The sequence below is a fragment of the Varanus komodoensis genome, unplaced genomic scaffold, assembly GCF_004798865.1.
Source record: "Varanus komodoensis strain SLA01 unplaced genomic scaffold, ASM479886v1 scaffold11, whole genome shotgun sequence".
Classification (NCBI taxonomy): domain Eukaryota; kingdom Metazoa; phylum Chordata; class Lepidosauria; order Squamata; family Varanidae; genus Varanus; species Varanus komodoensis.
The window spans coordinates 17,841,024-17,868,152 of record NW_025335317.1 but is presented as its reverse complement, the minus strand read 5'-3'; the positions used below and the strand labels follow the sequence as shown (position 1 = coordinate 17,868,152).

At 41.0% G+C, this 27,129-nt stretch overlaps 1 protein-coding gene across 1 annotated transcript in view; it reads left to right on the top strand.

Moving 5' to 3' along the window:
- The window catches only part of CDH23 (cadherin related 23), a 598,322-nt gene that overhangs the window by 269,589 nt on the left and 301,604 nt on the right, over positions 1-27,129 (top strand). Inside the window, exons 12-13 of the mRNA XM_044420488.1 lie at positions 16,464-16,658; positions 16,954-17,082. Of these exons, the coding sequence (XP_044276423.1) occupies positions 16,464-16,658; positions 16,954-17,082 (324 nt within the window). The remainder of the gene's footprint in view (positions 1-16,463; positions 16,659-16,953; positions 17,083-27,129) is intronic.

Below are 27,129 nucleotides of genomic sequence, written 5' to 3'. Positions count from 1 at the left end.
GTGCTGAAGAGGCTGACGTTGACCAGTTCTATGAAGGCCTACAACACCTTCTAGAATTAACTCCAAAAAATGATGTGCTTATCATCATGGGGGATTGGAATGCTAAAGTAGGAAGCCAAAAGATAACAGGAATAACAGGCAAGTTTGGCCTTGGAGTACAAAATGAAGCAGGGCACAGGCTGGTAGAATTTTGTCGAGAATACGATGGTCATAGCAAACACTCTTTTCCAACAACCCAAGAGACAACTCTAAACATGGACATCACCAGACAGTCAACACAGAAATCAGATTGACTATGTGCTCTGCAGCCAAAGATGGAGAAACTCTATACAATCAGTAAAAACTAGACCAGGAGCTGACGGTGGCTCAGATCATGAGCTTCTTGTTGCAAAATTTAGGCTTAAGTTGAAGAAAAGCACTAGGCTACTCAGGTATGACCTAAATCATATACCTGATGAATATACAGTAGAGGTGACAAATAGATTTAAGAAATTAGATCGAATAGACAGAGTGCCTGAAGAACTATGGACGGAGGTTCACAACATCGTATAAGAGGTAGTAACTAAAACCATCCCAAAGCAAAAGAAATGCAAGAAAGCAAAATGGCTGTCTGAAGAAGCTTTACAAATAGCTGAGGAAAGAAGGGAAGTGAAAGGCAAGGGAGAAAGAGAAAGATACACCCAATTGAATGCAGAATTCCAGAGAATAGCTAGAGAAGATAAGAATGCCTTCTTAAACAAACAGTGCAAAGAAATAGAAGAAAACAATAGAATAGGGAGGACCAGAGATCTCTTCAAGAAAATTGGAGGTATGAAGGGAACATTTCATGCAAAGATGGGCATGATAAAGGACCAAAATGGCAGGGACCTAACAGAGGCAGAAGAGATTAAGAAGAGGTGGCAAGATTACACAGAAGAACTATACAAGAAAGAGCTTCATGTCCCTGATAACCATGATGGGGTGGTCACTGACCTCGAGCCAGACATTCTGGAATGTGAAGTCAAATGGGCCTTAGAAAGTCTGAGCAACAACAAAGCTAGTGGAGGTGACAGAATTCCAGTTGAGCTATTCAAAATCTTAAAAGACGGTGCAGTAAAAGTGCTACACTCAATATGCCAGCAAATTTGGAGAACTCAACAGTGGCCACAGGATTGGAAAAGGTCAGTTCAAACTACCGCACGATTGCACTCATTTCACATGCCAGGATAGTTATGCTCAAAATCCTACAAGCTAGGCTCCAGCAGTATGTGGACTGAGAACTACCAGACGTACAGGCAGGATTTCGAAGAGGGAGAGGAACTAGAAATCAAATTGCCAACATACGCTGGATCATGGAGAAAGCTAGGGAGTTCCAGAAAAACATCTACTTCTGCTTCATTGACTATGCCAAAGCTTTTGATTGTGTGGATCACAACAAATTGCGACAAGTTCTTAAAGAGATGGGAGTACCTGACCATCTTATTTCTCTCTTGAGAAACCTATATACGGGTCAAGAAGCAACAGTGGATACGGAACCACTGATTGGTTCAAAATTGAGAAAGGAGTTTGGCAAGGCTGTATACTGTCGCCCTGCCTATTTAACTTATATGCAGAGCACATCATGAGAAAGGTGGGGCTAGATGAATCCAGTTGGAATTAAGGTTGCTGGGAGAAATATCAACAACCTCAGATATGCAGATGATACCACTCTCATGGCAGAAAGTGAAGTGGAACTAAAGAGCCTCTTGATGCAGATGAAGGAGGAGAGTGCAAAAGTTGGCTTGAAACTCAACATTAAGAAAACTAAGATCATGGCATCTGGTCCTCTCACTTCCTGGCAAATAGATGGGGAAGAAATGGAGGTAGTGACAGATTTTATTTTCCTGGGCTCCAAGATCACCGCAGACAGGGACTGCAGCCAAGAAATTAAAAGATGCTTGTTCCTGGGGAGGAGAGCTATGGCAAATCTAGACAGCATACTAAAAAGCAGAGACATCACCCTGCCAACAAAAGTGCGTATAGTCAAGGCTATGATTTTTCCAGTTGCAATGTATGGCTGTGAAAGCTGGACCATAAGGAAGGCTGAGCGCAAAAGGATTGAGGCCTTTGAATTGTGGTGCTGGAGGAGACTCCTGCGAGTCCCTTGGACCACAAGGCGATCAAACCGGACAGACCTAGAGGAGATCAACCCTGACTGCTCTTTAGAAGGCCAGATACTGAAGATGAAACTCAAATACTTTGACCACCCAATGAGAAGGAAGGACTCCCTGGAGCAGAGCCTAATGCTGGGAACAATTGAGGGCAAAAGAAGGAGGGGATGGCAGAGAATGAGGTGGCTGGATGGAGTCACTGAAGCAGTTGGTGTGAGCTTGAGTGGACTCCAGAGGATGGTGGAGGACAGGAAGACCTGGAGGAATGTTGTCCATGGGGTCGCGATGGTCGGACACAACTTCGCGACTAACAACAACAACAAAATGGATTTATCTGTAGTATTACTTCAGGATGGGAGACACGAGTGGGGAAGATATTCCCTAGCTCTGTAATCTCCTGGTAGGTTGTCTGTCTAGAAAAAAAGGCTCATTTTTCCTTGATTTTAAGTTCAAGCTCTCAGATTTGATTTAAGTGTTGTTCGTATAAGATCAACTAAGAGCACACTCCTGTGTTTCAACGAAACAAGTCCTACTGCTCCCAGCACTGCCTGCAACAGAAGCACCTATTTATTGCTTTAGTAATATGACCAGGCTGTACTGGAAGGGTCTTCAGTGGGGTTGATTGATGACTGATGATAAAGATGAATGCTAAGGTTTTATGCAGTTGCCCTAATAGTATAGCGAGGCAAAGGGGGAAGAAGGACCTACAAAGCAACAGAGAAGGAAAAAGGGGTCAGGATTTTTTCCAAGCTTGGAAGAGATAATGAGAAAATACCGCAACAGTCAGATTTTAAGCAACATATTTATAAGAATGTCTTAGAAGAATTGCTTGGAAGGGCTGCATTCTTAGAGTAGGACAGCCAAGTGCATCTGAAGACAACTATCAGTCAATTAGAAAAACTGTAAGAATCCCCTGTTCTTAACAGAATTCCTGAGAAGAAGCAGCACCTTAGAAATGAGTGTGTAGACAGATGACAGACAGACACTTCTATATCTGTGTGTGTGTGTGTGTGTGTGTATAGAGGGAGAGCGTGCATGCGAAAGGGTTTGCATTGGCAGAACACTGGTGGATTTGCTGTCTCTGATAAGCTCACAAGAATGCATCTAAGTTATCTGTCAGCATTTTACAGTAAGCAAGGCCATTTAGGGCAGGGGTGGGGAGGGGAGAACTAGATTTAAGGACAAGGAAGCCTCCATGGTTCTTAGGGGTCATTCAGTACCTTTGGGTGACCATCCTTTGTTAAGCTAATTGCTTGCTAATACTCAGATGAGTGGTTGATATTGCCTCAGTGGAGAGCTAATGACTGGAGATTTTTCCTGAATGTTCAATTGACCTGCTCTGCAGGAACAATTGTGTGGGGAAATAAAAGGTTTCTATTTTGAATTTGGAGGACAAGGTTGAGTTAGAGTGAAAGCAGCCAGGGGTTAGAGGGGTGCCCACTGTTGCTTTGAGAACCTAAATCAGGATTGGTTGTTTCTCTATTTGCTTTCACTATGTGTGGCTCATAAATTTGTAAATCAGGCAGTTATTACAAAGACATTTGCAGTTTCTACAGTTAATTCCTGTAATCCTTGCTCCTGGACTGTTTTAGGGAAGTTGTTAGAACAGTACTTGTCAAATGAGCCGATATATGTAGACTTCCTCATATGCTAAAGCTGAAATAATATACAGGCTGTGGTGAATTGTATGTGTGTGTTGTTGAGGTGTGTGTTTGGAGGGTGTTTGTAACCAAAGCACTCTTCTGTCTAAAGCATTGCAGCTTCATACAAAATGTTCTTCTGAAAAATACTATGGTTTGGTATGCCTTTCATGGCTCTTCAAGAAGCTAAAGTCTGTATTTAAAACATGGAAGTTAAAACTTTGGAAAGGCTGGAACAGATAGTTTCAGACTGCCTTGTTAAGGATATTGCAACCTTACACTAGTTTTGGAATCTGCATCTGAAAATAATTAAGGATGTGAATGATATTAGTCACATTAAAACTAGTAAACCATGAGAAAAGTTTTCAGCAAAGCTAGAAGGTGTAATCATAAGAAGCCTTCCAAAACTCCATTTTTCACACAAAACAGGAAAGTAGGTTGATTTATGCATTGCTGCATGTGTGACATAACTAAACCAGTGATTATCCTGGAGGTAGAAATTGTCTAATACGTTTATACTGAACATTTCCTAGAATACAGTTATAACATTAGCTCTGTCTGGATTATATGAATGTTGTTTTTTTTTTACCCCCATAACATATTCGTTGTTTTGAATGAGTGTCCCTAAAGAGGTAGCTGGTTTAAGATGGGTCTTACCAGGCTAGGGATGTATGACACCAGAAGACCTGTCCTGTTTGAGCTCAGTGGACAACAGCGGGTATGAGCTTTTCCCAGTTAATACTGGCTTGCAAGCTATTTGTGAAATTCTCAAGTTTCTGCTGCAAAGGCACCCAATGCATTGGAACAGCTTCAGGTAATTTCCTTCTACATCCCTTGTGATTGGCAGTAAAAAGAACAATTCTGGTAAATCATTTCCTAGTTACTAGCTAATGCTGCCTATCTACAGAACTATTCAGCTTCCTCCTCCTCTACCTCCTGATGTCTTCCTTTTGTGCAGATCCTGAGTTGAGAAATGTAATCATTGGGCAGGAAAATATAAACAACTTTCCCAAGCGAGGGAGAAGACCGACTTCACTTCAGAATGCTTGAATTCTGTATTCAGGTCTCATCTGAAGCAGATGTGTACCCCTTGGTAAATCCATCCATATGATCCAGTTGATTTGCCACTAATGGCATTAAAAGGACACCCCAAAATACCATGTTTCCTTTTTTCCCACCAAAACTGAACACACCTATGTAGGCATAGCATTGGAATCATATTTGAGAGTAAACTTGCATCAACTGTCTCTGTAAACTGTGCTATGCAACTTAGATCAATAGGTTAACAAGGTAAAAGGAAACTATGTAGAGAGAATCACCAATGTTTATTGCCGTAACAGCAGAGACATATAGATTTATGTGTGTAGAGGAAGTTAGCTTCCTAACATCATTAGGAGCCCAAGGAAGGCTTCAGTGGAGGTAAATCATGAACATATCAAATTGTGCTTTGTCAGCACAGTCAGAGGCATCTGCTGAATGAAGTGTGAAAAGAACAGAAAAAGCTCTGAAATAGATCTTAATTCTTTACCTAAGGACATTACATATTAATTATCCATTATTAAACCTTTCTACATAAGTGCTTGCTCTGTTCCTCCCCCCCCCCGCCCCCCCCCACACAGACAGACTGTTATTGGGGTGAAGTGAGAGCTATTACTGCTTATCTGAAGTAAAATGAACTCCAGGCAATTATCCTCCCTAGCCAGTGATGGGTCGAAAAAGATTCCCAGTTTCCCAGAGCAATGCCTTTCTTTCTCCCCTTGTTTAAATATAAGATTTACAATAAGTATGCTTTGTGCTTCCTGTGTGTATATGTGTGCATCAAAACAAGTAAATAATTTAAGTAAGTTAATCATAACAAAATAAATACATGCCTGCTTCATGATGCACACACTTCGTTACTCCAGTTGCTTTAATTGCCTCTCTCACGGACGGTGCCAACTGCAGTCTTTAACAGAGCCAGCCACAAGGTCATTGTCAGGCGTCCGACTGTTGTTGTACTTCTCTTTGTTTACCCACTTGAAAAAGCTAATGTGGTTCAGTGGTCAGAACACTGGATGTGGAGCTGGGAAATGCAAGTTCAGATCTTTGCTCAGACACATACTTAGTGGTCCAGTTTACCTCCTACCCTTAACTCAGCTTGTGGTTGTGAAGAAGGGAGAGGGTGAGCGACTGGGAAATCATGTTACCCACAGAGCTCTTTGGAGCCTTTTCTCTAATCAACATGGCTCTGTTCCTTTTTACCCTGCCAAAGCATGAGGACCAAATGATACACACTTTCATTTCAATATATCTCTTTGCATCTTCAAACATTATTGGAAGACAGGGTTACCCATACCCAACAAGGAATTTTCTCCCTGAATGATGGGCAGACCAGTCATCTTGTGCCGGCAGAGAATTATGAGAATAGATTTGTTTGTTTATATTATATTATATTATATTATATTATATTATAGGATTACTAGCTTGCCCCATTAGCCGCATAGGCAGGTTACAACAGTAAAACCATATAAAGACTAAACAGTAAACCATATAAACACAACAGTAAAACCATATGAAGATGAGATAGGGTGCACTTTGTATGTGCACCCTATCTCATCTTAACAGAACCGATAATTTCACAAAAGGTATACCACATTCTATTAAAATACCATTAAAAACTGATTAAGCATTAAAATACCGATCTTACCTGGCACCAAAAGGAATATAAAGAGGGTGCCAGGCAAACCTCCCCGGGGAGCTCATTCCAAAGTCAGGGTGCCACACCCAAAAGGGCCCTTCCTCTTGTCACCGTCCTCATTTTCTGAGGAGGGACTCCCTCAGAAAGCCCTCAAATGCAGATTTAAGGGCCCAGGTAGCCTCTTAGCATCATCAGCTCTTCCTTCAGGGTTACCAGAACTACTTGAGAAAAGTTTGGTGGATTCTGCGTAGGTTCAGTAATAGAGGAATGACCCAAGAACACTTGTATTTGCTTGGTGCCATGCTTTCCTTGAAGTTGGCCTATGGATTCAGGATGGGGGCTGTACACTTATTCCCTTAAGCACTTGAATGTTGAGGTCTAAAGCCCCAAATGAGTTGGAATCCGATTCTGCAAAGAATTACGAAAAGGACTTTGTCTTGACCTGCATGTTGTTCTAGTCTTAGCCCGTCAATATAAGCTTGTCAGTCCATTTCCATTACCTCCTCTCATTTCATCGACCTTCAGACAGCTGTTCAGCCAGATTGCCTGCCGTTTACACATTATTTCCATTGGTACAATGTGTATGCCTTTGCATCCTAATCATTTTTACCAGCTTCCCATTGTCCATTGTGGGGTGACTTTGCCCTGGAAGGGCCATATGGAAGTCTTGTATATGAGTATATAGTGGAGATTACAGGGTTGTCACCAGATGAAATGCAGTAGACCTGGGGTTTACATAGGGCATAAAAGGGAATGTCACAGACAAAAATTGTGTGCCGAAAGCATCCCTTTTTCACTTGTTTTATTGGATAGTGATCAATTCCTTAGGCTTCAATACTTTGACTACTGGTATAAGAAAGTGAGAGCTATCATGGCAGCATCCACTATTCTATTTCTTCTGGACTATTATTGTAAAATTTACTGTAATGAAAAGGAAGCCACTGCTTTCCTGTATCAATGTTTAAATGTGAGGAGGCACGTAAGTTTGCAGAAATGTTATATCACTGTTCTACTATGTTGGACACGTGTGTTAAAAATATCTAACTTTGCATCAGTTGGATTGAAGAAATGAGGAAATGCAGCACAGATACTCCCAGAAATACTTTTTGAGTTGAATTCATATTAATGGCATTGGCACATCATCATCAATTTCATTTCTATGCCACCCGATAGCCAAAACTCTCCGGGCAGTTAAGAACAATTACTACAATACAATACAATACAGTACAATAACATTGACACAGATATTAAAAGCAGTATAAACATCAAAACAAACTTTAAAACAATTTGAACAAGAGTAGCAAGTTCAATACAAGTAGACCTGTGTGGGGGGTCCTGTATGCTATTAAATGCTCCAGCATAGATGGCAGTATTAACCCGATGCTGAAAAGCTGATAGCTGGTGCCAGGTGACCTCAGGGAAGAGGTTGTTCCATAATGGGGGGAGGGGGGGGCATCACTGAGAAGGCCCTCTTCTGCCTTGCCACTTTCCTTAGGGGTGGCAAGGGAAGATATATATGGCATAAAAGGGAATCTCACTAACAAAAATTGTGTGTTGAAAGTGTCCTTTTTTCAGTTGTTTTCTTGGATAGTGAGTAATTCCTTTGGAAGTGTTAACTACTTCTACTACTGGTTTAAGAACTTGGAAGAAGGCCTCAGATGTAGAATGTAGCATCCAGGCTGGGAAGGGCACTCTGCCAAGTATTGCAGTTCCAAGCCATATAGGCTTTCTAAGCATAGTACATGGCTTATTTGAACATATAAGTTCTCCCTGGAGTCACAGGACCATTGTAATTAAACCATAATAAAAGAAGAGGCCCTGAGCCTCATCAAGACGGGACGTAAATGTCCTTGACCATGGGAACAACAGTCCTGTCCGTAATTACAAGAGAGTAATCCTATGAGGTTAGGTGTGCAAAAGATCACCTGCAAAACATTTGGGGGGGGGCATTTTGCGGGGGCGGGGAGTCTGAATCTCATTTTAGTTGAATTCCTGAGTTCATTTGCACTCATATAAAGTCTGCATAGTCTTTTAATATGCTAACAAAGATCATCTCTGCAACTACCATGTTATTCCAACTATCATGTCCCAAAACATACACAAATCTTAAGAAAGATCTGCTGCTGGACTCCTCTTGTTAATCTAAGCATGAGACCCTTAAAAAACACGTTCTGTATAGAATATGGTTTCATTGGTTGTTTTCGGGAGAAAGTAAAATCAAATATCTGCAAAATCTATGTTGTTAATGCTTTTTAATTGTTCTGAAATTTCAGGCCTACATTTAAGCATCCTGACTTTTAAGTGCTTGAGCAGTTTATCTAAACATTAAGAACAAAATGGTATTATGATTCTTTTAATAAAATGGGCAGCTGGAAAAATCATTTTTTCTCCCTGTGCCCTCAACTTTATTACCATCCCATGCTCATCCTGTTACAGAAGAGTCAACTTGCATGATATAAGCTATCTCTCCTTCACACAGATGGGCATTTGGCACCAGGCCAGCTGGATGAGGCTGTCAGAGCGAGTCACGTTCTAGGTGTTCTGCAGTTCGTGGCCCGTGAAATGATTTTGATACGGTGGAGAGCTCTTAAAGGCACAGTGCAGATCTATTCTGCTCACAGGTTTATTCTTGGAGCAGTGTCTTTATTGTGCCTGCCTGTCTAATGTTTTTATACACTGACTGAGCTTCAGTGAAGTAGCTGTCTTGTCGTGCTCTTGATGTCCAATTTATTTGTGATGGTGGCATGCTGGGTTTAACCTTCACTAATAAATCTCTGATACATTTCACATCAGATAGAGCAGGTCTCCCTGCTCGAGATTATTAAGTCAATATACAGGTCTCCGTGGCCCCCATATGTCCTACCCTCATTCTGTCCAGTATTATACCCTTAAATGTATTCAACTCACCCGAGAAGGACTCTGCCCTATGCTGTATAGCCTACGCTCTGTCCAATCCATAGATCTGTGTTGCTGTCCAAGGACAAGCAGATGGGGTATCTTCTGCCTTGACTTCCTGTTGCATTCAGAATATTTGGACTATCAGGTATCTGATACTCTATCCATATTATTATTATTATTATTCACTCTTGGCTGACCGATCAAGGCTCAATTTTCACATAGAGCAGAGCAGGTTATAAATCTGTGACCAGACTATCACCATGGTTGGGGAATGTTATGCTTGGATGTGTTTCCTTTAAAAAAATAAAATAATTCTTGCATATAGAAAAGTAGCTGTTAATGTTACAGCTACTGTGAAAAGTAGCTGTAACATTCTAGGCTAGCCTTGCTTTGTCCTGCTAGTTTTGTCATAGAGAAATTTGAATGGAGGGATCTTTCCACCACATCTACTTAAGAAGGTGAGACACGTGTATTTCTGTGCTACTACATTTTGGGTGAATTTTACACCCATTTGTGTGCAAAAAGGTACTTTTTCCATATCTGAAGTTCCCCAGAGTATGCTGAAAATCTCCATTCATTTGTTGGTGGTCTCATTTAGCTTTCAAAATAATGAGCACAGGGGTACCTGAATTCAGTATTTGAGGGTATGTTAGAAGCTTTCTCATTAAAAGTTGAGCTTTACTTTAAACATTGAAGAGAGATTATCATTTAGAAAGAAGTGGTATGGAGATTATAAGGTGCTTAATTATCCTTCTGATGATCTACAACATTTAAAGTATATTTGGAGACTTAATTTTCAATGAAGAATTGTGTACATCTGCATGCTTCTAGTGTTGACTCATTCATTCTGGCAAGATTACATTGGATTTTCCAGTCTTAAGGGCAAACATTGTCAGTCTAAAGGCATTTACAATGATAAATACTGTGCAAAAGAATTGAAATACCAGTACAAATGTTGTCTGAGTTAACAGGGCATCTCACGTAAGTTTTGAGTTTCAGCACAGTATGTAAAATAGAAATAAGAAAATAAGTATTGGGAGTATCTGTGAAAGCACTGAGTAGATTTTCATTGGAGAAACTTTTCCTCCCCAAAATCAAACCTTTAAAGATGTTGATAATGACTGTTTTCCCTCTTTGGAACCACTGGCATTCCTATTTTCTCTCATGATAAGTAACTGTAGCAAACCTTGAGGAGCTAATCTGATGTCCCCACACAGGTGATTGTCTACATTGACACCTGTAGCCAGGGCAGCTTCAGTTTTGAATACGCATGTGGATTTGATTCCGATATAAGGGGAAACATTTTTAGGTAGTGTGGTTCTTTATGTCCTACACAGCCCTAGTTCCATAGAAGAAGCTGTAAAACCAGATCCTTGTACACTCTCATGCATAATCCATTGCAGGAAGTGTTGCTTCCTTGAATAGCATTGATTGAAGTACATTTTCTAGCAGAATTACAGTGCCTGTCAAGTATTTTAAAGGTGAGTTTTTAATATAATGTAAATGTTTATACTCATGTCACTCTTCACTGAATGAATTCAGGCACATTAAACACACTGGTGCTCATATGAACAGAGTGTCCATGGATCTGGGAAGACATGCAACCTGGCATCCAGAATTTAGTGAAAACCAGACAGTTTTTCAGGTGCTTGAAGTCAACCCTTAGGCAGCAGGAACCATAAGCATTCACATTAAAGTCCAGTGACTGGAAGGTTTTTATGAGGACCACACACTGAGACTTTTATCAGCCTCTTTCTCATGTAAGCCATAATATGAATAGATGCAAACCTTAGCTAACCTTCACTCATTTATGTAACTCTGGAGGTAACCATTATCTTCTGTATTTTAAGAGACCGCAGAAGACCACAAGGTCTCATGTTGACCATTTGAATGTTAATGTTTCAGTGTGAGCTAAGCGTGAGCAACACATTTCAGGTATGCTTTTTAAAATTTAGGGTGCTTCTAGGTACAGTGTTCCTAGCAGTCCCAACCAAAAAACACTCTATAGCTTATCCCATCTCTTCTTTACCAATTAATTTTCTGTGTTAAGAAAAAAGGATGAATGTTGGAAAAACACAGAAGGGTTACAAATGGAAGACATTTGAACCCCTGTAAGATTCTGTAAGGAGGCAGGGCAATTGCAAGATAAGCCTTCTCAGAAAGGACCCTCTCCATGCTTAAATGGAGAGTTTTAACCGAAGATATCTTTTTGATCATTTTATAAATGATTCAGTATTGGTGGTTTTAAATGTATTTTGTGTATGTGTGCAATATCAAAGTATTTTAGCACTTTTTGACCTGGTTTCTGTATTTTTTTACACCAGACATGCAGTGGCGCTACGTTCTTTTCCCCCCAGCTTTTAAATGTTTCAGCCAATCTACCATGTAGGAAGGGATGTTCAAAGTTTTAATTATATCCTTGGAGAAAAATATGTCTGTGTCTCTAACTTCTCTCATGTTGAGTTGGGTCAGATGTGACACTGTTGAGTGGTTTATCAGTCATGGTTAAGCAAATGGGAAGCAGCAATAGGATACCGCACTTCTCCCTGCTCACCTGTTCTTGAATCCCACTGTGGCTAACTGTTACATAGTAGTGACATGAATTGTGGTTAGAGGTAATGGAAGTTCCTGCTTAACCCAGTATCCAAAGCCATGGACTGAAAGGGGCTTCAAGTTCCCTTTAAGAAAGAGATGTGCAACCTCAGGCCAAGGGGTTCCAAATGACCCTTTGATATCCCCCTGATGGCCACTGTAAGGATCAAGGTGAGGGGCAATGATGCAGTGCAGACAGAGGCCCTGGAGACCTCCCTGCACTGCTGCTGTTCGCCACAGCAACACAAGGTCTTCTTGCGACTCACTCGTTCTCTGGCTGTCCACATTGCCTTGTCTGGCTTGAATTCTAGTCCCTGCCTGCCTGCCTGCTTCTTTCCTTGCTCCAGTCTATCCCTGCCTGTTCTTGCCTCCATGCTTGTCTCTAGCCAGACTCTGATTCCCAGGTGCCCGCACCCATCTTCCCTGACCTTGCCTTGTTCTTGAATGTGACAGTCTTTCTGGAACATGTCCTCTGGATTGTGATACCTTGGACTGTGTTTGCTTAGAGCTAATGTCTCCCGGACATTGACTCTGCACTGTTAAACAAACATGCTGCTTGCTTCTGGCCCTCCGAAGCTGTTGCAGGACTCCGCCTTGTACCTGTGTCCTGGTCCCAGCATTCCAGTCTTAGTTGCCTGCCACCCATGCCTTGGACCTTATGCCTATTCCTTGGCTCCACTGCATTTCTCCTGACTGTTGTTTCTTTGGTGGTTCAACGACCTCTGGATCTTTTTGCAGGCTTTTCTCCCATTCTGAATGATTGAAACTCCTCTCAAGGCTTGGATATCAGCAGTAAGAACATTAAACTAAAATATGCTGGAGTTTTTTTGTATTTCGGCTGCACCATTTTTAGTTTGATTCTGTCCACTACTGGAATGTGGGCCAGAAAATGTCTCCAAAATAGAATTTGATCCTCAGCGATTTACCGTCTTGGCTTCAAGGGAAAAGAATTAAGTGAACATCAAGTGACAGGGGAAATGGTGTGACTAGGAGCACGTGGGAGGACTGAATGAACGGATAAGTGAAGCAAAAGCATGCACTGGTGTGTCTGTGTCTGTGGAGTTGTGTGAAGTGTGTGTTTGTGTATTGTCGAGAACCAGAATGGAAAAAATGTAGCCCCTCCCACGGTGTTCTTTGTCCAGGCTCACTGCTGAATGTGGATCCCAACTGAATCTAATTTTAAAGCACTGTATTAATGGAAAGATTTTGATTTTGGGGAGCAAATGCTCCCCTGACTGTTTTTTCCACCCCTTCTGATATGCACTGGTCCCAATCTGAGTTGGGGCTACACACTGTTACTCTTGAGTAAGAAAGCAAGAGCAGACTGAGCTACACACAACATAATTCATTTAATGTCTAGTTTGATCCTGACACCCAGTTTCCAACATCATTAACCTAACAGGTTCTTGTTAGGCAGTTTGAGTTGGTGGGTTAGGGGATGGCAAAGCTTTTTCTTTTAATTCATAAGCTTCGTTATCTCCGTACCATGTTGAACCCTAGGTGTACTGAAACCCACTTCTTGGGTCTTAACCTTTAGGTTTGTCTTTGGAAAGAACAATAAAATGCTATAAACAATTCCCACTTCCTAAAGGGGGTACCCCTGCTCAAGGTCCTCATCAGCCATGCCCTTCTCCCGTGGGACACCCTGCCCTCACCCTCAGTTTTCTATTTCCCCCTTTCCAGCCAACACTGTTTAATGCTGTGGCTACTGAGCATGCTTATTTTACAATGGAATTTTGCAGGTGGAGAGGGGTTGGCAGCTGCCCCTCCGGTTTGCTTATATGTAGCTCCAAGCATTCCGATACCATCCACTCGCTTGTTCCTCTCTGGCCCTGTTCTGGCTACATTGCTGTTAGCACTCAACATCTGAGTTTGTTATGAGAAAGAGGGATGATTAGGAGGAGTTACAGGGGAGCACTGACCTTGTAGCATTGTTCGGATCTCTGTTCTGTACAGAAGCAAATGATTCTATCCTATATGACTTAAATAAAAAAATAAGCCTTGTTCTTGCATCTTTCTCCTCCTAAGGGCAAGAGCAATAGGAAATCTGACCAGTTCAGAGACAATCAATTGAACTTTATTTCAGCTACAGCCCAAAAATCAGAAAAAAATATTGGCTGTAAGATACTCTCTCATCTGTTTTTGTGACAAAACAAGAACAAAACCATTGTGACATTTTTGACCCCAGCTCCTTAGTTTTGAGCTGTCTAGGGGCTAGGGAACAAGTTCTCTTCAAAGCCTGACATTAGGGCCTTTGTGTGAAAAACAATGGCAGTGAAATTCAACTCTTCATTTTTGCTGCCAGACTTGATAATCGCTGGTGACCAGAGCAGATTTGCATGTTTAAAAGAGTAACTGGGGAACACTTATAAAGAAGACTATGTATATTAATCAAGAGCAGATTTATCCTTCTGAATATTATTATTATTCTTACTATGGACAATGCACCCAAAATCTCATCTGAGTTGTACATCATTTATATTCCTGCTTTCTTCCATGTTAACAGTTGATTTGTAATGGTTTAAGTCTTAACTCTCTAACAGGATAAAGCACAAAAAAGTAATTAAGCTCTTTCCAAATACTGAGTAGTACATTTTGTTAGAAAATAACTGGCTTAAAATGATGCTACTGAATAGAACAGGATGTTTGGTGCAGTACTTACATAAGCAGGCAGAAAGTTTTAGATTTGCTAATGATGACATGAGCAAGTGAAACATGAAGAAAACATTATGGGCCATTCAGCTAGATCTGTTTGTGCTATTTTTGTTTGTTTGTTTTCAGGTTATTGAGATTTATCTTATAAATATCTCTGTGCTTCTAATGCTACAAAACTTTGAAACAAGTCATTAAAGTACACAATAACAAACCTAAAACAATAATACAGTAAAAAAGGCCAAGCAGACAACTTTACAAGTGGGATTAAAACAAAAGCAAAAAATAGCAACTAGCAAAGGATAAGTCAATGAATTCATGAACTAAGTCAATTAAGTTCAAAGTCTTCCTTTTAAAATCAAGTTTTAGTTTGGTGGCCGAAGATCATTTCTGGGCACCAAGAGGATGTACTTGCTGTAGCAGACTTCCACTAAACTCTTTTAGTGAAGCGTACAGAACAGGACCTCCGATATTGAACAGAGTATAAGAGTTCTTGTTAAACTTAGCTATTGACTGTGTGCTGTACTGGTCGTATCTCTTCTTACAAAAAGCCCACTCAAAGCAGGTTCATACCTTACACAGAAACAAGACAAGAAGGAATGACAAAGCTGCTTGTCAGAAAACGTTGCATGTTCTCCCGCATAAAAAGCGTTCTCCGTTCATATAAAGTAGGCCTGTTCTAGTAATATGAGGGTTACGAAAACAAGGGTGAAAATGTTCAAATATTTTTGAGGCAAAAAGGTGAACAGGCACTGCTACCTGCCATTTTCTGTTGTAGTACATTGAGAGAGCAGTTTTATTGCCCTCATTTACTGTGTGGGGAGATATGGAGTATCACAGGAACACCTTGGCATTGTAGGGACCCCTGTCTGGTACGGTATCTTCGGCAAGAGAAGCGAGAATTACACAGCCTCTTGAGATGGGGTTTCATGGCAAGATCAATCCAGGCACCATTATTTCCTCCCCACATGATAGCAGTTGGCCCCAGTTAGCTGCTACGCTGTCTTAATCCTGGTCTGGCAAGAGGGATATGGATATTATTACAGCCATCTTCTCCCCATCCAGGTGGTATGGTGTATCTCTGACTGTGTTGCATATCTGCTGCTTACATGTATATGCCACTCTCTTCCAAAGCGATGAAGGAACATACCTGTGCAGCTTACTTCTCAAGGACCTGCTTATTCTCAGCAGTAGAACTGCATCATGTTCCTTCAGACCATTGGCCAGATGTGATAAAGTTATGCTCCTTAGAGGTTTTCTGCAATTTCTTTATGTTCAGGGGTTTCCTGAATTGAAGGATTAATGTCAAACATCTTCCTTACATGCATTTATGAAGGTACTCGTAACACTAAAATGATAAGCTTTTGCAGTAATACTACATGTGGGATGCCTATCTTACACATGTAAACTTCCAGGTTATACCTTTGATTTTTGATGTGTTGTAAAATACTGCTTTTACGTTTCAGCTGCAATGATATTGTGAGCTATAGATCCATTTGCAGTCCTTGGAAATTGAAGTCCTGCAGTGAAATGTAAAATTCGATCTGTACCACGAAGTAACCAGCGATTTTTCAGTGATTAAACTCACTTTCTTAGAAACTGTAATATTCTGTTTTGTGAATTGCGCAGAGTTGGCAGTTGGGTGGTATAAAACATAATTGAGAAATATTAATAACTAATTGAAATACTTAAAACACACACTTAAAGATAGCATTGCTATTATAAATCCTCAAAACATATGATTTCTTTGGATCTTCTTGAAAGTCTGTTGTACAGTAAATCAATCATAGATTGATTCTTTTGAAATGAAAACTGTCGTTGGTTCTAAAGCAGAACTTTGCTTACTGTGTATATTTCTTAATTCCTTATTTCTAGAACACCCCGGTTGGAACTCCAATTTTCATAGTGAATGCCACAGATCCAGACCAAGGAGCAGGAGGAAGTGTGCTTTATTCTTTCCAGCCTCCGTCCAACTTTTTTGCTATTGATAGTGGCCGTGGCATCGTGTCAGTCATCCGAGCACTGGATTATGAAGTCACTCAGGCATACCAGCTTCAAGTCAACGCTACAGTGAGTATGAGTCTTGATGCTTCTCTTGTATGTTTTGTTCTAGAAAATGTTAAACATCTGTAGAAAGAAGCTCAGATCTTACATTTATGCTACAATTGTCTTAATTTAGATTTTCTATAGGTTGTATCTATTTTAAGATATTTATAGTGTGCATAACATTTAGTATTTAACTTTTAAAATATTTATTTGTATAATTACCGAGGCCTTTCTAGGCGGCTTGCAATGCGTAAGACATATTAACAGAATAAAACACATTAAAACCAATTAAAATATATTTTCCTCTGTATATTTTAAGGACCAGGATAAAACCAAACCTCTCTCTACTCTGGCCAATCTTGCGATCACCATCACAGATGTACAAGATATGGATCCAATCTTTATCAACCTGCCCTACAGTACAAACATCTATGAGAATTCTCCTCCGGTAAGAGCTTTTAATAGACATTTTTAAAGTATTGATGGATTATTGGGATCTGCTGTTGTACAATTCCTGTTGAAGTATCTTTGCCCACAGATTTGTTGTATGACAATGTGAGGGTAGGAACCGAAATAGAGAAGGAAAGAAGTCAGAGCATATTTATTGCCATGCCGTACCTGCAAAGACGAAAAATTGTGTTTTGTAAGAAAACAAGCATTTGGCTTGTTCAAGAGTACCAAATCTTTGTATTTGAGCACAAAACTTTCTCTCCTGATGCTTCCTGTTGCCAGGATTCAGAAACAGACCATGCTAAATAGGATATTGATTGAATTTGTAAATGGATATCACATGCCAAAGAAGCATAACTTCTGAGTTCCATCTAGTACATCTTACAGTCTATTCCTTCTTTTTAGAGGCATAGCAGTCGCCATAAAAGGGTCAACTTTTTTCAGATCCACCCCTCGCAGCTCAGAAGAGCACAAAATATACTTAGTTGAATCAATTTGGCCAGATCACTTGTACAGCTAGAACAAACAGAACAATTGGTTTCATTTTTTTTGTTTCACTTAAGCTCTAGAATCTGTGATTCCCACATACTGCACCATAAAGTAATAAAACACAAGTGATAGTTTTTTTGAACTGCGTAGAAATGCTGATGAGCTCTCTGCCTCCACTCTGCACCTACAACACGTGCTAAGAAATTTCTTCATTGTTATGGACAGAGGAGAATTTTGATCAGTTTGTATTTCAATTTGCAGCTGATGCAAAAATGGGACAGAACTAGTATAAGAATGGGAAAATGGGATAATGAGACCCCAGACCTCCTAAGTCACAGTAAAGTACTGTAACCACTATGCCACACTAGCTTTTGGTGTGTATCTTATTTACTTGCATTTAAGCTTTTTTTTTCCTCTGAGCATCATGTGCCATCTTTCAGCAATTTTCTCCTCAATGGAAATTAAATTTGATTGAGTTAAACATAAGGAGAGTCCTGGATGCATATGCAGAGCCGTAAAACTGCTTCAACCTGGCAGACTATCATGACATCCCTAGATATAAAAAAAGAACAATTCTGTGAGATAAGTTAAACTGAGATTCCCCTGCGCTACATTCTGTGCACTGTGTATTATCTTACTGTAGCGTGTCACAATGTATAATAGTACTGTTGGAGCTCCTTGGAATCTTTCCTCTGTACAGGTGATAGCAGATTATACTACCACAAGCAATTCTGCAAGCACAACGTGCCAGTACGTGCCCAACCTTGTGCAAACGTAACTTTAGTTGCATTCTCCTTTTGCATGTTATTCAGAACTCAGTTTCTCTAGCGCAATGTCATTTGTCCTGGTCGAATGACATAGTCACATACTGCCTGTGGGCCACAGTGACTATTGATAGATTCATTACATTTATATCCTGCCTTTCTTCCTCCAAGAAACACAAGGTAGTTTATATAACCCTCCTCTCCCTTTATCCTCATGACACCCCTGTGAGGTTTCTTAGACTGAGAGTCAGTAACTGGCCCAAAGTCACCCAGTGAACTGCATTTTCTTTACTTGTTTTTTATTGTGGATTTAACAATTAAAACCAAATCCCAAAGAAAAAAAGAGAACATAAAATATAAATAAAATGTTGCTATTTTCTTACATGGGTTTTAAGTAAACGTATTGCAATGAACACATATATGCTATGCACTACTGATGCGAAAATTTGCGGAATTCTGTCTCCCTTGCATTCACCGTACTCCTTTCACACACTCGACTCTGGCCTAGGGAGCAAACTGAATCAAGAACAAATTTGCAAACGTATGCATGTGCTAGCAGGCCTCCTTTTTGCACCGAAGCATTCTCCTGTTAAACAGACGATTCCCACAATATGTGCAGTCCTTAGCCAGCGGTAGGTGTGCAAACACGGTCAATGTGACCGTCCACAGTATTTGTGCAGTGCCTGCAGACGCATTGGGTGCACAAACAGGCCCACAAGCCCCAACATTTGCAGTAAGACATTCTGTCCTGAATGGTGTCTGCTTGCATTTGCATGCACTGTGATAATGTGGATGCTCTACTTCCCTCCCATTCAGTGGAACATGAGTAAGCCATTTCCTCATTAAGTGCAAAACACAGTAATTCAGCAAAAATCTGATTTTTGACAGACTTGTTGATTAACAAAGAATCGTTAGCGTGCCAAAGACCCTTGGCCTGTTTGTAAATAGCAAGGCCCAAATAAATGTGATTTCATATTTGCAGTGTTTCAATCTTACAGTCTCTGATTTGGTGTTCCAAGTAAAAGGAAATAAAAAAAAAAATAGCCTAAGCGAAAGCAATGATGGTAGAACAAAGATAGTAATGTAAATTCTTTCTCATCTGGACGCATAATTTTCCCAGGGTAAACCAGGTCAAATTCAACCATATAGGCCTGAACTGCAATTTATCCTCATAAGACCCTTATGAGATAGGTTGAGTGTAAGTGACTGGCCCAAAGTCACCCAGTAAGCTCCATGGCCAAGCAGGGACTAGAACCGAGATCATCCAGTGCTCTAACCATTAGGACACAACACCACTGCTGGAAGGAAGATCCCATGAGAGGGAAGTAAAGGCAAGAAGAACTCTCCTGAGATTGTCTTGTTTGGGTTGCTTAGTCAGGATTTATGTGAGCATAGAACCACTGTGAGAAGATGGCCTAATACTATATTTATGCAAAATTATTCTGTCAGGTAGTATTCTGATTATTGTAGGAGCTTCTGTTTTGTAGTCAAATATGTGCCAACCAAATGCTGAAATAGACGTAAGTGCTGGATGAACTGTTGCTGTTATAAATGTAAATTCAAGAACTCTCCAAAAGGAGAATTTGTTTTCCTGCTTAACAAAGGGTGTGTTAGAAATTTAACCAAGAAGCCACTTGATTGCAGCTTAAAAGGTTGATAAGTTGGTAGAGGAGAGAGAAGTCACTGATTAATACAAATGGCCATAGGAGCTGCACGCACATTGTTCGAGACTTTATATTAAAGCTTTTCTTCACACAAGACAGTCTAAGCAGCGGAAAAGAAAAAAAATCCTGCTTAGTGCATTAATAACAAGGGGGTAAAGAAGAATGATTTGGTATTAGGGAAATGGAAATCCCCACTAGCATCTAAGATTATGGACTGGATCACCTTCACTGAGTGACCTTGTGCCCATAGAAGGAATATCTCTCAAATTAAATGACGATATAGCAGTGTCTGGAACTAAATTGTCTTTTTCTATTGACACTTTTAATAACAGTTAATGTCAAATGGCAGACTACTAGCTCTAACACACATGCACACAAAAACCTTGGACAGAAACTGTGTCTAAACATGAAACATGACATTTCTGATGCATACTCAATTCATAGCTTGATTTTCTCCCAATTTGTTTATAGCCAATCTTAATTTCTACCCACTGCACCCTTCTTTAGAATTTAATTTCTACCCACTGCACCCTTCAACTTCTTTAGAAGAACAGTCTAAAAGAATCTATTAAAGAAGTAGATCTGGAACGCAGTGTATTGCGACCACAATGTGTTTCACTGACTGATTTCCATGTCATGTTTTGTATTGTCATTTGTGAGTGTTAAACAGGTTCGGGGAAGGCCTTCTGTGTGACTGAAGGATTGAGAAGGAATGATGACATGTATCTTTCCTCTAGGGAGCTGCTTGGGAAGTCAGTAGAGAGCATACAAGAACATAAAATTGCTTGTGCAGGCTGACATTTGCCTCTCTTCTTCTCTGTCTGACCAAAAACAATGCCTCATCAAAACATCAGTCATGAATTATTATTCTTATCTGTCCTTCTCAATATGCTTTGAATGCTTCTGTGTCTCCGAGGGATTTACTTGTATCTCCGACTAGGACACTTTGCAATCTAATTGACACTGTTTCTGGGATTGGTGGATTGATGTAATACACTAATTAATAGTTTTCACCTAACTTATGAGGCTTATTGATTTCCTTTGTTTGAACAGACATCTATAATTGATCCTTTTTCTTTTTTTATGTTTTCTTTTGTCTTAAAGCATTAGTGAAATAGGTCACTGATCGTTTCTAACCTGACCTCCTTTGCATCTTGCAAGCCCATATATGCAGGCTTCATCCCCATTCTAGATGGGGAAGTCGTGGCAGTGCTGGTGAGGGGGCAGCCCCCACCCAGACCTGATTGCAATCAGTGCTTCCTACTGCCTATAACACCAGGAGAGCAGCTATCACAGGTACTTCGCAATCCCTGGGACATTAGGTTTGTGGTGCTGGTGTTGCTGACAGCGGGATTCTTTTCTCTGATGGACTGTATTGTGGGTCACGTGTGGGGTACACAGAGAACAGCTGCATAATTTGGGTTTTAGACCCTTGCTTTTATCCTCAGTATACTATGCGAATATAAGTATTTGTAGTAAGGACGTCTAGAGAACGAACTGTGGTGCCACTAACACCTCTGTTCTAACCCATCACATGCTATGTGTAAATGTTATGCTGCTTTTGATGGTGGATGTGACACATGTCCCTAAATTTATTCAGTAGTCCACCTTTCCATGAAAAGTAACACTCAGGATACATAACAATAATAAATCCAGGTTAAAAGCAGAATCTTAGGAATATCTCAATCATGATAAGATTTTTGTGCTTCTTCTCCCTTAGACTGTAGACACTTCCATGATTTTGCAAGTGGGACACCAAAATCCAATTCTTCACCCCACCACCTCTTCCCCCGCACAGCTACTACAAAAAGCACCTGTTTTCCAGGTTCACAAAAGCTGACTTGGAAGATCTCCTAGAAGTCAGAAGGGGACATCCTGGTGCAAAGAGGACACAATAGTTAAAAAATAGGGCTTCTTCAGCTCCAGCCCTTCCCTCAGCAGTGCATTGCCTCCAGATGGGCTCATCTAGGGAAAAGAGGAGAAGAGAAACGACAGAGTCCCCTCTGTTGCTACTCTTGCCCTGCTGGCATCAGCTTGGTGGGACACTGGACCCTGAGAAACTTCCAGGTTCAGATGCTCCCTTCTGAGGTTCTCAGCATCTTTGCCTGCTGGCAAAAGACCACAAACAGGCAGCCAGCCTAGCCTTCCTTGACAAGGAGTTCCACTGCCTGGGAGTGGTCTCTGAGAAGACCCTCTCTCATTACGCACACCACACAGGCTTCTGATATTTATTTATTTATTTATTTATTTATTTATTTATTTATTTATTTATTTATTTATTTATTTAAACATTTCTATGCCGCCCCTTGCCAAAGCCTCGGGGCGGCTTACAACATCAAATAAAATACACAATACATGTGATGGCAGCAAGAACTATACAAATTAGCTTTCCCAAGCTGAAAGCTGCATGCTTTTTTCTGTGTTAATATGGCGATGTGTTTGTGATGCATGTATGGGCTCCATGTACGTGTGGAAGGCTACTGCTGATGTTGCTTTAGCAGGGTGCACAAAGGCTAAGATAGGGTTCTAGTTATTGCTCTTACATCTTGCATCTCTCCGTGTGTTTATCTGTGGTGCACAGCATGCCTGAAGTTTTACACATTTGTATCAAGCTTTGGCACCTAATCTAAAACTGTATACATTACCTAATAAAATCCCCCTTTTTAGGATTATTGCATCAAATTTTAATTTCCTCACTTGAGTAACAGCATGTCATCCAGCCCATCAGTGAAGAGCAGGCAAAAGGAAAAGAAGTGGATAAACTGCAGCAAATTACTGCAAGCAGATGCCTATCAGCCCTTTGACTGGAATTAAGGAGTGCGAAATAGGATTTCTTGCCTCCAGAATCTGCTGTAGCTGCTTCCCAAGCCACTCTTCTACTCCCCCTCTCCTCCTGTGATAGGAAGCTCCAGTTTGCCTTTCAAGTCCTTAATCCCATCATAGAAGAAAGAAAGAAAGAAAGAAAGAAAGAAAGAAAGAAAGAAAGAAAGAAAGAGGTGCTATAATTTCATTTTTATAGAACCAGAATATTGTAGAATAATATAACAGCACTTTCCATATGCCCTTGTAGACCCTTTTACTGCCTCCAGACATGTTATATTACTTGGTAAAGCATGGAAGAGAGGATGCAAGGTTTCTTTCTTAAAATAGACATTTTGCACAAGCTTGATATTCTAACTGTTCTAGATACACTATTCTAACTACATAAGCCCATGCATTCTTATGTAGTGTCTGTCCAACTACTGGAAGAATTTTGCACTTATGAAAAGCATAAGACTGAGACAGGAGTCAGCCTAGAGGCAATCAGCCATTTTCAAATATTTTGGGACATGGTTTAACACCATTACTGAACAATACTGCGCACAGGTTTCCATCTTATCATTTTACTTCAGTGATAAACCAGATTTTGTGGATTTTTCCAAGCATCCAGTTTGACCAAAAATAATGGATCAAGAAAAAAAAGGAAGATGTTGTCAGAACCTAAGTAAACAAACAGGTATGCTGAAGTTAAAGAAAAGCAAGGCTTTTATTAGAACATCACTACAGAAGTGCTCAGAAGAGAGAATGTCTCAAGTGCCTGTTCCCAATGGAGTGTCTTCCAGAAAATTACAAATTATGTTGCAAAGCATATCAGAAAGGCATAAGGAAGCACACAGTCCTTTTCCGAATTTCTTCAGCCTGTTCTCTTGTATGAACAAACCTTGCCATGAAGAGCAACAACTAGCTTATTTCAAGTGTAGAGGTTGGTGCATTCAGTCACAGACACACCCTTAGCTTCCTTCTCAGCTTGTTCTATACTGTTTCTGGCTTAGTATCATTACAACCTAATGTCTTTTCTGTTACTGATTCCTGACAGCCTGCCCTTTGCAGGTAGCATAAGCACAGCAGCAATATACATGTTAGCCAGCTTTATTCATGGTATTCACCCCATTCTTCTTCTTCCAAAATTCTTCGACCTTCTCCATCTTTTATCTGCAGCATCTTGAATGGTACAGTCTTTTTTGATAGGGCTTTAACAGCACAAACTTCACATACAAAGAAAAAATGATTGCACATAGTCCAAAACCAACAATTCCAACTGAAATATAGATCAGTCCTTTTAACATGCTCTGAATCCACCCAGTTCCTGACAACCATCCCCAACTACCAGCTCCAGACACTCTTGGAGGAAACCGACCATCTAGGTCCATTTCAGTCTGTTGTCAGGGCAGGTTTCGGTGACTTGGTTGTCCTATGGGATGACCTTTGCCAACAGAAGGACAGGGGGAGTGCATCCCTGGTCATTCTCCTGGAATTCTCAGTGGCTTTCGATACCATCAACCATGGTATCCTGGATAGGCTGGCTGAGATGGGAGTTGGGGGCACTGCTTGTCAGTTGTTCCACTCTTACTTGGCTGACTGTTCCAGAAGGTGGTATTGGGGGAGCATAGCTCTGCACCATGGCTGCACTGCCTCCCACATGCTCTCCCACATGCTCTTTAACATCTGTGCAAAACCATTGGGTGGTCATCCATAGGTTTGGGCTGAAGTATCACCAGTATGCTGATGACACTCAGCGCCACCTCTCATTTTCACCTCATCCAGGTGAGGTGGTGACAGTTCTGAGCCAGTGCCTGAGCAGGGTGAGGGCAAATACATTGGAACTTAACCCAAACCTCCAGATGCAGGTTTTAGTGGTAGGTGGGTCCTCAGTCGAGTTGGATGATATTCAGCCTGTCCTTCATGGGGTTGCACTCCCTCTGAAGGACAGGGCCTGGAGTCTGGGGGTGCTTCTGGACCTGGGCCTGTCCCTGGAACACTAGGTGGGCTCCATGGACAGGAGCACTTTCCTCCAACTCCATTTAATCCGTCAAATGCACCCCTATCTGGACAGACATGATCTAGCTACCATGGGCCATGCACTGGTAACTTCTCGCTTGGACTACTGTAATGTGCTCTAGGTGGAGCTGCTCTTGAAAACAGTTCTGAAGCTTCAGCTGCTGGAAAATGGAACTGCCTGTCTGTTAACAGGTTCTTCAAGGTGGGAATCATATAACATTTATTGTCTCCATTGGCCTCCAGTTGAGTTCCATGCCTGCTTTAAGTGCTTACATTGGTATGTAAAGCCCTACATGGTTTAGGGTTGGCGTATCTGATGGAATGCCTTCTCCCATGTATGCCTTTCTGACCTCAAACGTCAGTGGCAGAGATCCTCCTCCTGTTCCTCCAGGAAGTAAAGAAGGCAGCTACCAAGGGGAGGGCTTTCTCTGCTGGGGCACCCAATTGTGAAACGAAGCAGACCTTTCCACCTGGATGCAAGGCTGTTCCTTGCCCTATGGACCTTCACATACACGTAGTCACATATCCTACAGGAGTTTCATGGCTCCTCTGGCACATTACCCAGTGCCATTTTCACCTGCTGATTAAAACTGGACACAATTTTAATTAAGCCTTTTAAATATGCATTTTGGAGTTCTCACACTTTCTCAGTTGCCAGGAGTTCTGCTGGAACAAACCTGTATTTATTTTCCTACCAAACATTAATTCAAAAAGGAGAAAATGTATTCTTACCTGAAAGGTTGTCCTTGGATTTTCATCATACCCAATAGCAGTGCATCTAGCCATTTCAACCCTGTGACCTGTGTCATTTTGGCCAAACAATTCTTTTTGGTACCATCCTACTCGACCAGAAGGCTGAGGGATGGTATGGGGAATGACAAGGGTATTGTCTGTGTACTACATACCTGTTGATGCACCTGCGCAGTGAATTGCCACAGTTAAGTTCCAGGTTTTCTGGTATCTCAAAAAGTTGGATAACTTGATGTCACAGTGCCTTCACAACAGAACTAGCATCTGCCTTATCACACAGAAACGCCTCCGGTCAGCCTAACAACATGCAACCGTAACTAAACAATCTTCTTACCTTTCTGTGGGAGCAACTCCATGAAGTTCATTTGCCACCATGCGTCTTCTGGGTGCCCTGGAGCTACAACTGGGCCTGAGCATGTTGAATTTCAAGGCACACAGCATGGGCAGTGATAGTCCCATCATACTACTTTCAACTGTGGTGCCTCCTCTTCTCCCTTCCTAGAGATAGGGCAATAGTTTCAAGTGGTTCATCAGAAATGTGACTAATTTGGCCATAATGGAATCTGAGCAGCAGAAAAATCAGAGAGCTAGATTTGGCTTCCAGGCCAGAGGTTCTGCATCCCATTCTTAAGGGTTTGTCATCCAGGATTTTTTCGACCCAGAGCTTGAGTTCCATCCAAATATACTTGAGTTTTAAAGAACAGCATTTTCAACCATTTCCTTGACCTTATAGGTCCTTGTGGCCTTATGGCCAGATGGTTCCATATTTTCTCCCTCTTCCTTGAAAGCTTTCTCTTATTTCAGCTGGAAGTTCCTTTGAAAGATATTTGAATGAGAAGGTTAGAGCTCCCATGGAGGCAGCCTGTACAATACTTTCAGAAAACATGCACACCTATTTTGCCCACCTGGAAGGGGAGCCACCCCTGCTTCATCATGCCAGCCTGCCATCTTGTTTGTGTCACCCTTATCAGCTGAGTTCTCTGTCCTGCAACAGGAGAATGACTGCAACTGGGAGCAGCAGCAACCCCTTTACAAAAGGCACTGGTTGTTTTTACAACTGTTTTGATGCCTTACAAATAAACAGAGTAAATAATTCTTGTCTTGCAAACCTGTGAGTAACTCAGCTGAAGGCAGCACTTTAAAATGCCTGGGAAGAAGCACTGAGACCCAATTCTTATCTCATCCCTCAATCATTTTATGATCAGGTAGGTGATGTGTGTGTTTGGGGTGGGGGCATAACAACTGCTCCTATAAAAGTTACTAAACTTGTCCCTACACGTGTTCCTCCAGTTTGTCCTTAACAATGCCATGTTAAAGAGATAGAGTTCATTCTTACTGTCTTTGTCCCAGAGGTTCAGTATCCCCTCCATTAATCCCACCTTATAACATTTTACTCTACCTCTGAATGCTTTATTAGAAGCTCAGAGTTTTATTAAAAAGGATCAATGTATATCCTCCTTTCCCCAAAAAGGATAATAATAAAAATTCCCTCCCTCCCTCCCTCCCTCCCTCCCTCCCGCCCTCCTTATTTCTTTTCTTCTTTTTTTTTTTTTTTCTTTT